Consider the following 14,560-nt stretch of genomic DNA (forward strand, 5'->3'; position numbering starts at 1 on the left):
TTTTTTTTTCAAATTCTGATGTTTTTTGATGTAAAAATCTTGATAACATTATAAGTGGACATCAGATAACAGTACAAAATAAAAAATAACAAAGGCAGTTCACTTTTACAGCCTCAAGTCTTTTTGGGTATAATGTGACAAGCTCTGCACATCTGCATTTGGCAGTTAGCTCTGTCAGCTTGGATGAGGGCTGATAGACATTTTCAGGTTTCTCCAGAAATGTTTCAGAATCAGAAAGAGCTTTATTGCCAAGTGTGTTTACACACAAGGAATTCATCTTGGAAGGTGAACCTTCTGCCCAGTCTGAGGTTCTGAATGCTCTGGACTAGGTTTTCATTAAGACTGTTTTTGTGTTTTGCTGCGTTGAGCTTTCTTTCTACTTTGACGAGTCCCCCAGTCCCTGCTGCTGAAAACTAGAGTGACCATCAGCATCTTGATCACCACTCTAGCCAAGGCCCTTCTCCACCGATTGCTCAGTTTGGCCAGGAGGCTAGCGCTATGAACATTGGTGACAATGGTTCTACGATGCTTTCAGGAAATGCAGCATTGGTTGTTCCAAACTTCTTCCAATTATGGTATTATTCAGTGAACCTTCAATGCAGCAGATTTTTTTCTGAACTCTTCCCCAGATCTGTGGCTTGACACAATCCTGTCTCTGAGCTCTACAAGCTTGGTTTTTGCTCTGATATTTCTTTTCAGCTGTTAGACCTTTAATCAAGAGGTGTGTGCCTTTCCAAACCATACCCATTCAATTGAATTTGCCACAAGTTAACTCTGCTTGAAGTGTAGTAACATCTACAAGTGATATGAATGCTCCTGAGCATAATTTCATGTGCCCAGAAAAGGATATGAATACATTTGCAATGTAAGCATTTCAGTATTTTATTTTTATTTTTAATATTTTGTTTTTCGGTAATGACCAGCTGACTGTATATTACCTACTGTATATATTACCTCTGAAAAATTTGTACATAATACATAACATTGAAAATGTTATATTGTCAGTGCGTATACTTTGTTTAATTTAGTTGTTGGATTTTAACGAACCCTAACCCCTGAGTTTCCGAGTCATGCAGCATTTGTTCTAGAAGCAATACAGCATGTCTTTTTGAGTTGCAAGCAAATACACTACGGCTCGAGCATGATCGGTGCTGTTTACAAGCCATTGTGAGATTTTAAGCATGAAGTGTTTATTTAAACCTTCCACCATTCACTTTATGTAAATATCCACGATCCTCATATGATCCTATTGGTGAGGATTGCATTGTTGAGTAATGCACCCATTTGAGGTTTCTGACTGAATAGAAATCGCTACAGTGGATTATTCCCTTCTGTGTGCCTTCTGATGTGGCCTGCAATATTTCATCCGCGTTATACTGACCTTGAGGAGCATTAGAGCCATGACCGTCCCTACATTCCTGCCTAGCTCACCAAAGAGGGATAATAATGAGGTAATCAGACCATCTATTTATGTACAGAATCGGTCACACATCAATTATATGGGGTGCATGGCCCATTTACTGTAATGTCACACTTGCTTTAAGTTGGCTAGTATTCCCCAGCCTTAGTATTCACTGTAGCAGTATGTTCAAAAAATCCTTTCAGATCTTTTTTTTTTTTTGTAATACATTTATTTTGCATTTTTGTACATTACTATACAGCCTAGTGTAATGCCATTTAGAGTTAAAAAATGAAGGAGCAGTATGATAACACAGCTTTCTCAGTAGAAATGTGTCCTTCCTGTTGCTCAAACAGTAAAGCATGCAGCTGGCAACTCCGAGGTCATGGGTTTGATTTCCAGGGAATGCAAGAACTGAAGAACCTTGAATGCAAGTGTCTGCAAAATGCATAATGTAAGAATCAAACGTTCTTAAAGTCAACATGAATTGGTATTTGCATTCTGCAACATACAGTGCTTGCAGAATTTGACGAATTTCCGTATTTCCTGAAATTGTAACTTTACAAAAAGGTTTGAATCATACTACAGTATGTATGTACAGTGGTGTGAAAAAGTGTTGGCCCCCTTCCTGATTTCTTATTTTTTTGCATGTTTGTCACACTTTAATGTTTCAGATCATCAAACAAATGTAAATATTAGTCAAGGGGGCCAACACTTTTTCACACCACTGTATATGTATGTGTGTGTGTATGTTTACATTTAGAAATGAAATGTATTTTATTTTTTTCTCACAATTTTGACTTTTATCTCTGAATTCTAAGTTTACATCTAAGAATTCTGACATTTTTGTTTTCACCATGGAATAAAAAAAAGGTAACTGTGACTTTATCTCACAACTCTGCCCTTTTTTTTCTCGCAGTTGTGAATTTATATCTCACAATTGTGAGTTAACATCTTGCAAGTCTGACTTTTTTCTCATATTTACAAGAAAAAAGTCAGAATTGTGAGATTAAAAAGTGCAATTGCCATTTTTATTTTTGATTCTGTGACGGAAACAAGTTTCCATAGAAATGGCATTAATTTTGATTTAATTTTTTACTTTTTTGGCTTATTTGAGGTCATCAGGCTTGTGCTGGTTTATGGCAGTCTACCAGTTCTAGAATGCGCTACAAGTACTGCCGATCAGGGGTGCGTTTCCCAAAAACATTGTTAGCTAACTATGATGGTAAGTTCTATTGAACGTCGTAACTTGCGACCATAGTTGCTTATGGAATATGCAACCCAGCTTCATAAGCTGATATCCAAAATTGACCAGTTTTAACAAACTCTCAAAGTGTCAGTCCTTCTCTTACCCTTGAAACTGATTCTTGATTCTTTTATTCCAGTTTTCCTGCTTTCTTCCTTCACTTGCTTTTTACTTGCACACATGCATTCCATAGTTTGGCAGGAGATCATGACACTGATCAACCTTAAGCAAATTAAACCCTAGCTAATTAGCCAGACTGTCAGTCTAGCTGCCACATGTTTGTGTGTGTGCATCTGAGAGAGAAAGATTGACCGTATTTACATCAGTGTAATTCAGTTATTGTAATTCAGGTAGACACGTCGCCCCTCCTGCCTCGCTGACAAGAGTCCGTCTGCTAGACTTCATCATGAAGTCATCTCAGATACCCTTTAGATAAACCCTCATTAGCTACAGCTGTGGTAATGAAGTTTCCATATGAAGAAATGGTGTAGAATCAGCCAATATATTATTAAATGTAATTCTGAATTAAGGAATTCATATTTTATAACATCCTGTGATTGGCCCAGTGGTTCACCCCACTTTACTCATTCCTACAAATGCAAAAATTAAGAAGATCCCCGAGTAGTTAACATCTTTTAATTTCTATTATTTATTTGATTATTATGATTACATTTTACCTCCTAAACCTCCTTTTTTGACAGGTTTTCTTGTCAGATTTTTACATTTAGCAGAAGCAACTTCATTATACATTTTATCAGTTGATGCATTCCCTACAATATATTCATGCAAATATATCCTTTAAGAGAATTACAGAATTAATGTAATAGTTCACCCAAAAATGAAAATTTGCTGAAAATGTACTCACCTTCAGGTCATCCAAGATTCAAGATCCAAGAGTTTAGTTCTTCTTTGAAATTGATATGGAGAAATGTAGCATTAAATCACTTGGATCAGTGGTTCCTCTGCAGTGAATGGGTGCCGTCAGAATGAGAGTCCAAACAGCTGAAGAAAACATCAAAGTAATCCACAAGTAATCCACACCACTCCAGTCCATCAGTTAATGTCTTGTGAAGTAAAAAGCTTTGTGTTTGTAATGAAAAAAAAACAAAAAACTCATCTACATCTTGGATGGCATGAGAGTGAGTACATTTTCTGCAAATTTTCATTTTTTGGGTGAACTAAAGATAAAATATTGACACTTGAGGAAAACTCTATTTCAACTCTAAACTCTATCTCTAGCACAGTATTTTGCATATTCATTGCCAAGCAATTTGACTATCGAGAATATTTGAATAATGTGCATTCATCAGTTATGTTGGATATATATGCAACACTGCTCAAATTGATATCAATATTTTAAGATGGGAAATGTGTACTCTTAACTAAAAAAACCCCAAAAAGAACATTTTGGAAACGTACTAACACCAAACTGTGTGTTGAAATGTTAAAACGGAAATAATAAAATGCCATAGTACAATTCATTGCTGAACTACAACAATAAATTGATAGTACAGAGTCTGAGGTTATGTTTCCCACACAGATTAAGCAAACAAAATCTTTCCTTGGGGCTCTCGTGGTTTTAGTGAAAGTACAGGCTAATGGTGAGCACAGGCATTCAAAGAGTGTAATTAGGTAGTGATTACCGGATTGAATCTCACTGAACCCCATGATGTGAACTCCTACTGAAGCCAGTAACGAGTGGCAAAAGGTCACTGTCTCTCACAGCATATAGTTAAAAAGACATCTTTATCAGTACTGACTGGAGGCTTTGTATGCGAATATATAGGGATGTACTTTTAGACCTCAACAGCCTGATTTGATTTAATGGATACAGTGTGTAATTATAAGATAATAGAGGATTAAATTTACACCGAGCAATTTTAATCCAAAAAAAAAAAAAAAGAATATTACTTTCACCAGATATGATGATTAAAATGTACAGTTTTAAGCATGTAGTTAAAACTGATGCTGCTTTTACACTGAAATGTGACAGTGTAAGTGATAGTGAGTCCAAGCCCACTGTTCTGTATCCTTTGAGAATATTACTTTCACCAGATATGATGATTAAAATGTACAGTTTTAAGCATGTAGTTAAAACTGATGCTGCTTTTACACTGAAATGTGACAGTGTAAGTGATAGTGAGTCCAAGCCCACTGTTCTGTATCCTTTGTTTAGGAAAGTGAATAAGAACCATTGAAAATAAATGGATGCGTTCAGATCAACTGAACTTAAATGAACTTCACAGGGAATTTGCTCAGATAAGATTCCATGGTAATATACTGTATATGGGAAGTGTGTACACTCAGTCTGAAGGGCACTATACATGGAACAAATACATAATTTTATCACAGAAAAAATACACGTTGATGTATAATATATATCTATTTTTCAAAACTATGGGGTCAGTAAGATTTTTTTTTTTTTTAAATGAAATGAATACATATATTTTAAATTGATCAAATGTGACATAAAGACTTTTAATATGTTCTAAAATGCTGTTATTTTTAAACTCAATTTATCAAAGAATCCTGGAAAAAGAGATCAGTTTTCAAATAATATTAAGCAGCACAGCTGTTTATTAACATTGATAATAATAAATATTTCTTGAGCATCAATTATGCATAGAATCATCAAGACTGAAGCAATTGCTGCTGACAATTCAGCTTAATAAATGGCATTTTAAAATACAGAAAAAAAAGATATTTTAAATTGTAATAATATTTCATAGTATTGCATTTTTATCAAATAAATGCAGCCTTGGTGAGCATAAGATACTTTCTAAAATATTTAAACTTACCAACCACAAAATCTTTAACAGCAACATTCATTTATATCTATTATATTTATTTATATTTTAAAACAAGTGTTTCATCATACTTAAAACATTTGTGATTGATGACATTGAAGAGCATTGAATGAATTGGACACATGCAGACATCACCAACTGACCATGTAAGAAGCATTGAACACTATAGGGACGCTGTTAATCAGAATACAGCTAAGTACAAAAAGATTTATGTTGTTATAATAGCACATCATAATTTGCATAGTGCACTTTATGTTGCTATCTTTTGTAAGCCCAATGTTCTGTTGGGTGAAAAAGCAGCAGCAACATAAATTAATGGGGTGTGTCTCCATCTGCTCCCTAGTTCAGTAGTCACTGCCCAGGGAGTCGGACGTTTCTACAGACTGTCTTGTTATTAAAATCAGCATCCCAGTGTTTAGTGAATTAGTGACTATTGCTAGTCTCTGAATTGGTGTTCATAATATATAGACTTACAACATAGGGAATGGAATGAGACACAGCACAAGTTGTTGTTTTTTAATAATGCCTGCTTTAAAGTAAAAGAAAACTCATGGAACACAGGAGTGGCTTTCAGGTGCGCTAGCAGAGCTGCTATGCTTTTCACACATGACAGTGTCATAGGTGTGTTGAAAATGCTCCATCACTCCATTAAAGATGCCTGCAAACAGGCTGTGATGGAGGAGGCCAGTGCAGGGTTGCCATGACCTCTTCTGAGTGACAGGTGCAGTCGGTCAGCCACCAGAGTGCTTGATAGAGTAGTGATGCCGCATACCTTCCCGTCATCTCCATCAGGAGCTGCTAACAATTTGACATTGAGCGCATACAGGTGCCTCGTTTAGATAATTCATGCTTTTTGGAGAGATGTGTTTTACATCCTTTTAAAGTGTTACTTTGAGGCACTTTTACATTTACGTCTTCTTTCAAAGCAAAACTATAGAAAAGGGGTTTAACAACCACATTAAAAAAAATCGATGTTTTTTTGAGATTTGAGCTTGTCTAGGTAATTCCATATTCAGAGTCTCACTGGACTGTGAAATATTACAGTTTATCACATGTAATCAAATGTAAATCACCCAAATGGCATTAATCCCCCGTTATGAAATTCTTGCATACATTTCTAAATGTTCTCTGGATGTTCAAAAGCTCAAGTTTTTTAAAAACGTTTTTTGTTGTTGTTTTAAAAACTTGTTTTAATTCTGTTTTATCATTTTGACAACATTCTCTGAAGTAGTGACATTTACGGTCCAACTAAAATGTTTCAGAAAATGTGTTCTATGATGAACTATGTATAAATAATGTGTTTGTGCTATCGTTTTATGACCTTGATTAAAGACTAAATAACTTTAAATGATCAATATATTAACATCTCGTCATAACTTCGAGAGAATTAGCTAGATTTGCACATTTTCCCTGACAGTGTAGACAATTTTTGTCAGCAAAAAAATATAGAATGAGAGCGGGAGTGCTGACTTTTCTTATCATAGCAACTTTTTAGATTGTTCATTTACATCAGGAGTGCAACTTCATTGACATTATGGGTGGCAAGTTTATATAAGGTCTGAAGAGTAGCTTTGCTTCTGCAGTATTGTTTTAAAGATTTCTGCACATCAAAACAATGTGCAGTGAGGCCCAGAAGTCTGAGACCAAATGCTTCTATTTGTATCTGTTCATTTCATTGGTTTGATATTATCACCATGGAAATTGAGCGAAAAGCAATTTGAAAAATGCACCTGACTCCACAAGTTTAAAACCTGATGATCATGTTCTCAAGCATAATTTGAAGAAGAACATCATACATTCAGCAGCAAGGAGTCCACATGGTCAGTCACAAAATTTCTTATTGATAGTGTAGAATCTGAAATGTTTCTTATTAATATTATGTCTTAATGTTTCTACAGTTTTTGATTTCCAGGTTTATATTTGATTTTGAATACCAGATTTTCAGCACACACTTTTGAACCCCATTGTTTATGTTGTTTGTTATATACCCTATTGATATTAGCTCATTTCTTCTGGTATGCAAGTCTCTGAGGCCCAGTAGGTATCTTATAGGACATGCAATTACATTTCAGCCCACCTCAACGTGTTTGTGCTGTTCTCACAAAAACACAACAGGGACTTACCTTAAGCTCCACAGCTGAACCACGGCTTGAGGCACAATATGTCTTTGAGAAAAAAGTATTTATTCTTTAAGAAATAAAACCATTTTTATTGTGCTCTTTGATATTTCCACCAGACATGAAAGCCCTTAGATCCATTCGTTCCCTCTTACAAGCAGCCCATACATGTGGCTGTTTTCAGGCTGCTCTACATTCACCAAGTAATTTTCTTTCAGCTTACTCTCAGTGTCCATGGAAAATCTGGAGTGCTACAGTTTGCAGTATAAGAGATGACAATCAACTCAACAGACCCGTTAATGAGATACAGGGCATGTAAGTTGAACCTTAAAAAGTATGGATTTGCACTAGGGACATGTTTTTCAAAGAGTTTAATAATCAAATATTTAAAATGTATTTACTCATAGATTAAGGAAAAGATGCGAGAAATCTTCTGGTGGTTTAAAGAAGACCCCCATTTCATTAATTACACAGACATTTGGATTAAATAATTATTTTGTCCCTATTATCATGCATTAGTCCTTGTAGGCGTTCATTTAGCTCAGAATGACCTGGAATCGCCTAAACCTTTTAAACTTAATTATGTAACAAAACAGAAACAATCTTCATTAGGTACAAGATGACAGTGAATGTTCAGGACTAGGCAGCCACAGAGAAACAATCTCCAATTTCAGTACAATAAGCAATAAATCAGTTCAACAATAAGTTTGATAATGGCATTTTCATTCATAAAATCAGTTGGTGAAATGAAATTTCCTCCGTAAATGGCACACAACCTGATAAAATTACAAACAATCTACCCGTGTTTTGAGACGGTGGATATGATGGTTTAAAAACAACACTATGTGCACTTAATATTAATATTAACAGGGCTTAATATTTGGTTGACAACTTTTCTGTCAGACATTTGACATGCACTTTGATTCAGATATCATTTAAATGTCATGTTATTTCACTCCATCAAGCAGGGTATTATAATGTGTGGTTTCACAGTACAGGTCTTAAAATTTGTTTCCTCCAAATTTAGAGGCCAATTCCATTGTTCTAATCAGTGGAATCTAAATTGTCTATGAGCATTAATGGCGGTGAGAAAAATTCGGACTGCCTAGATCAGCACTTTAGACCTGGCTTAAAAGCCATAGACGACATAGCTCTGTTGAATCTCAGTAAAAAACAAACCCCAGGACTGATTTAGCAAGGTCTTGGGGTTCACAGTGGTTTAAAGTAGGCATGTAGTAGCAATATCTTTGACTGAGACAGAAATATTTCTGAAGGTCTTGCAAACAAGAATCGAACTGGGTTTAAGCTGAACTAAGCCCCAAATATTGTAAAACTGATATCGGAGAAAAATAGTGTTAACACGCAGTACATTCATTCTCCAGTATGCAGGACTTGTGTTGAGTTTGTGGGGTCAGTTTTCTTAGTAGCACTGCTTGAAGATCTGTTAATGAAATACAATAGAAAGCCAAAAACAGTTCTACCTGCACAGCTGTGTCTGTATGTAATCACATTGCAGGTGCAAGTCTTAGGACTTGAAACATTCCTTGTATGTTTGAAAATGTAAACTTTACAAAAAAGAATGGAGAACGCATTAAGAGAAGCTTTTCTTCTGAAAAGTTGTTGTTTCAAAATCCAGTAGAGGTGTGCTTCTGTAGCAAATTCAGCAGTTGTCGTTGAACAGTCGCTAAGAAGAAAAAAAGAGTGTTTTTAAAGTTGCACAGTCTGTATAAAAATCTAAGGTTAGGGAGAACAGTGTTCGGTAGACATTTTGAGTTGTATGTTTTTCCAAGTACACAACAGTCAATACTGTCACAGGACACGGCCATGCGATAACCAAAGATTAATTGTAATAAGAAGAAGAATCAATCTTAACAGTAATACTACTAATCAATGATGGTCATGATGATGAGGATGATGATGATAATATAATAGTAGTTTATTGTTATTTCCAATATATAAAAATCAAATGTTGAGTTGAGGTTAATACTGTAAAAATGTTCTATTCTTACCACTTGGCACGTACACTCACTGCAAGATCTACAGTATCTCGTATTTTGTTTTCATTCTCAAACAGAATGATTGAAAAGAGCTAGCAATACTTCTAAGCTATTTCTCTAAAAGTGAGTGCTGACTTGTCACTTAATCATTGATACTGGCTGGTTTGGTCCAGAGATTTGTGTGGTCTTCTTTAATCGAACGAGCTATAAAAATGGCAATCATGATTTCTGCTGAGCAGAGACTCCTTTCCAGTAGTCCAGAATGTCATGTAGGTCCTCATCTTTGGCAAACTGTACTTTCCTCCTTAATGCATGACCTGCTGCAATGTACTCTTCCTCATCCCTATGGCGTTTGCGGTGGAGTTTAAAACGTTCCCACAGGCTAAGAGAAGGCCTACAGCTGTACTCAGGACTGGAGTAGCCACTCAGGTTGTGGTACTGCGGTGAGAGCTGTGAATAGGACAGCTCCCGTGGTCTGGAGCGCGTCAGCGGCTCCAGAATGGATGACTTCCGGCTCCCCGACACCTCTATCGACTCCTCTATATGGTGGGGACCAGGGTAGGAGTGCCTGTGTTCGCTGTATTGTCGAATCCGTTCTGCCTCCGCCCTCAGAATTGCAGCAGCTGGAGTGACTGTTATGATTCCTGACTCATCGAGTGGAGATGCTTTCTCAATATATTTGGACTCTGATCTGTAAGCTCCTTCGGAACGGAAAGAGCGTGGACTGCGCAACGAACCACTCGAGGATGTGCTTGCACGCTTTTGCGGGGCATCCATACTGTGGTGCCTCTGTAGAGGATGATGGTACCCTCCTTTGTATACAGGAGACAGAAACCCAGACTTGCCCGGTGGGTGTTCTGATATAAGGACCAACTGTGGCTCCGCTGTGGACACGGCGCCGGATTTTGCAGCCTGGAATGATGTTGAATCGGATTTGAGTGCATCGATGCAGTTGTTGATGATCTGGTTTACTTTGTCCACTTCTTTTGCAATAGTGGATATCTCTGCAACAGATCCCTGGCTGGTTTCTGATGGAGGAACGCTGCATTCCCTAACGCTGCGCTCTGGTTGCTCTGATCTCACTTCCATGTAATTCCCTTTTGTGGTCTTTGGTGTCCCAGAGATCTCTTGCATCTTATACTGATCTGAGTCACTGGCAGTTGGCAAGTATGGCATCCTTTTTACAGTCTCACTAGCGGACAGAATTTGTTTCTGGGACAGCTGTGATATAGTCCCTTGTTCCAGTTCAGTTCCATATTTCATCTCAATCAAGTTTCTTTTCATCTTTTCCAGCTTCTTGCTCTTTGGCTCGTCTTGCTGTTTGCGCTTTCTCAAGCAATGGAACACTACACCCAGAAAGATCAGCATCCCAAAGAGACAACCGAGGATGGTCATAATGTAATGAGTGGCGGTTGAATCATTTGCCACATGTTCTTGCAATGTCCTTGGTCCTGTGGAGATGGTCAGGCAGGTGTGGTTGAACCTCAATGAATTACGAATGGATGCCACACAGTAAGTGTAGTTAGTGTGAGATTTAAGGTTCTGTAACTCAATGTCTTCTCTCTGGCTTTTCAGGTTTTGGATATCAGTGAAGAAGCTGTTATTGTACAAGACAAGGATGTACATTTTTCTAAACGGATTTGGAATCTGAATCGAGATTGTCGCACTTGTGTGGGTAATGTCTTTTAGTTTCATTAGAGGACGTGCATCTGGATCCACAAAGGTGGGGCTGATGCTTATGGTCTCCTCCTCTGTTCCTGAGGAACAGTCATCCAGTCCGCAAGGGCTTAACATTGTTGGAGTGCACTCGTCTGAAGACCCTTGAAGATTCGGTGTCTCATTGTCATCGATGCAGACAGAGGAGAGTGCATGGAAGGCATTCCGAAATCTTGGCATCCTGGGGTTCTGACTCAAGAGGCTGTAGCCTGAAAAGCCAGGGGGCGTGTCGCACACCATCCGCTCACTTGTCCGGTTTGGGAATGCAACAAGCCAGCGCAGGAATCCCAACAGCTCACATGAGCAACTGAACGGGTTTACATAGAGCTCACACGTTGTAAGCTTCGACAGACCACGAAATGTAGCACCATCCAGAAGCTGAATCCTGTTCATGGAAAGGTCGATGTTTTCAATCGCAGGACACTCCCAGAAGGCATTGGCTGAGACGGTCTCGATCAGGTTAGCCTGAAGGTACAGGTACTGTAAGCGTCCCAATCCTCTCAGCATTCCCTCGGTCAAGTTCCTCAGCTTGTTAAAGCCAATCTGCAACACTTGAAGATTAAATTGGGCTGAGAAAGCCCCATCTTCAATATAAGAGATGTCATTCTTAGTCAGGTTCATGTATGTGAGATTGCCGAAGCGACTTAAGGAAGAAAAGTGGATGCTTCGAATCTTGTTCTCATTGAGTCGCAGGTCAACAATTGTGCTGTTAATATGCAATGGGATATTTTCATATGGTGGCTGGTTCTGGCTGCAGATTGCCAACCATACAAATCCCTTTTCCCCTTCAATCAGCCAGCAGTCACCCTGAACAACAGGCACCCTTGTCAATGAGAGGAACACAAGAGCCATTGCCCAGCAAAGTAAGGCACTGGTCACCATACCTCCTCCATGTCCACTGGACCCAGGTGAAATAGACATCTGTGCTTCAGCCATAGCCACAGCAGATTTTTGTTGTTGTTGTTTACACACGTTATGATCTTTTTAGCAGTATTCCACAGGATATTCAACAAGGCTTTGATTGTAATTGAATGTAACAGTTCTGTTAGGAACATCAGCTTGAGAAAACCGATTTTTGTTTTTCTCTGTTCAGTGTACGCTTGGTGTCTTGTCACACTGGAAAGGAAGCTTCATTTACGACCAGAGTCTTGTTTGTGTGCAATAGCTTTTCAGATAGCGAATCTGAGCATTCCCACGCATAGCCTCCCACAGGGCAGGAAGTGCTTGTGTTTTCCGAGGACATAATTTCTCATCAGATACCCGCTCATGACCAGATTTTCATATTGCGTCCTGCAGAAATAAGAAGAAAGAACATGATTATTGATATTTGAAAAAACTAGGTCAAGTCGTAACAATGCTCCCTCAGAGAGAGTAACAAGAGTACAAAATTATATAAATGTGAATATTTTGCACAGCACATTATGAAATAACCCACTTACCCAAACTTAATGCCATGGCGCTTTACAATTAAGTCCAAATGAACACCCACTACTTCCATTGTACCTTAATTTCCAACTATTAACGGTGATACAGAGTGCAGAATATTGTCTAGTGGCATTTTGGAGCTATTTTTAAAAAGTTAATTTTTGTTTAGTTGACGCCATGTTTTTCATGTGTATATAATCATTACAGTTGCTCACCTACTGAGAGCAAAACTTAGCACAAATCAATCACACAGACACACTCGCACGCTCTCCAAGACCAATTAACGTCTAACAGCTTACCTCATCCTGATAATGCAAACACACACTCTATACAGAAGAGTTTACTTTTACATCTATCCACCTTATTAGCTTATGAGACCCTCTCCACTTGGCTAATGAAGGGAAACCCTTAAAATAGACTGCTTTTTTAATTACAGTGCGACCTAAATCAAACAACTGCTAAAGATAGAACAATATACAATAACTTAATGGTTGTTTTAGATATGGAGAATATATTGCATGTGACTCTCTTAAAAGGAAATTGGGTTTTGTTTGTACTCAAATATTTCAATAATTACTCAGAATGTATTGGATGATTTTTTTTTTTACATATCCAAACAGAGCTTGTTTGCATTTGTGTGCAAGGGAATAAAAATATGCTGACCCAACCTAACCTACAGAGTAATTAAAGTACAGTGAAAAAACAACATATCATCATCAATTAGATAATACTGGGGCTATTATCTAGTACATGATGATAAATTGGATTTTCACTCTACTTTGATTCATCTTAGCTGTTTTCAATTGAACAACTAAATTATTTACTATGAAACAATATATAAACAGTCAGTATTTAAAAAAAATCACTTGAATAAAGAAACATTGCAATTGATTGCATTTTTTACAGACTTGACCTGGCTTTGGTTTCTAACAGGAGGGAGGACTCCTGCATATACAGTAGCTGTGGAAAGAGCTAGGAAAAAGTTACCACTAGAACACTATTCCTATTCAAGAAAGGGGTGGATGGAACAATCTTTTAAAACTGCCGTGATTAAGTGATAGATAAGCTGTGCTTTGGCTAGTGCTGCTCTACAGATTGTACATTGTATTGCCGGTGCACTCCATGCTGCTTAAATGGACCAGTCTGATGATGGTGAACATTTTTCTTCCTTTAAATCCTACTATAATTACATTGTATATGTATCTGTCTGGGCTTCAAATTGACTGGCATCAAAGTCCTGATGTTCTCCATGGCCAGTGTGCGTGTTTGCAGGCCCATTTCATGTGGACGGGAAATGGGTAATGCTGTCTGGTTGAATTCTGATTCTGATGCTTTACAAAGTGCTTGTTTCGCAAGAACATTGTAGACAGTAGAAGAGGCGGGCAAGAGAAGAGACAGGGTGAAAAGAGTTCTGTAACGTCAGTCTTTCATAGCATTCAAACTGTATGTGCCCTTACTTCACAGTGTGCTAGGAGTTACACACCACAGTACACTGCCTCAACTGCAAACAAATCACTGTTCCCCCAAGTACCCTTCCTATCACTACCAGCATTTTAAATATTCATGTATTTGTTTATATGCTGTCATGTGAATAGCGAAGTTCTCACATGCTGTGTTTTACGTTGCTAGGTATATTAATAACATATGCATGCGTGAACACACTTATGCACATATCGACTACCTCAAAGCTGAATGTTACATCACTGTTTTACTTTTTCCAGAATTACCATTAAATACATGTCACGGTCTGTCACAGCAGTTTACTACAGAGAGACCCAGATGCAGAATGATCAAGGGAGTGAGGTTTATTGACAAGACAAGGAACGAATGAGATGTCCAAAGAGTAGGAAAGG

At 37.7% G+C, this 14,560-nt stretch overlaps 1 protein-coding gene across 1 annotated transcript; it reads right to left on the reverse strand.

Moving 5' to 3' along the window:
• Positions 1 to 9,753: 9,753 nt before the first annotated feature.
• On the reverse strand, positions 9,754 to 12,341 carry LOC107692646 (protein ELFN1-like). Its single transcript, XM_016491805.1, has one exon. The coding sequence runs from the start codon at positions 12,216 to 12,218 to the stop codon at positions 9,786 to 9,788; it is 2,433 nt and encodes an 810-aa protein (XP_016347291.1). The 5' UTR covers positions 12,219 to 12,341; the 3' UTR covers positions 9,754 to 9,785.
• Positions 12,342 to 14,560: the final 2,219 nt, after the last annotated feature.

Source organism: Sinocyclocheilus anshuiensis, unplaced genomic scaffold (assembly GCF_001515605.1).
Source record: "Sinocyclocheilus anshuiensis isolate Anshui unplaced genomic scaffold, SAMN03320099.WGS_v1.1 scaffold50, whole genome shotgun sequence".
NCBI classification, from domain to species: domain Eukaryota; kingdom Metazoa; phylum Chordata; class Actinopteri; order Cypriniformes; family Cyprinidae; genus Sinocyclocheilus; species Sinocyclocheilus anshuiensis.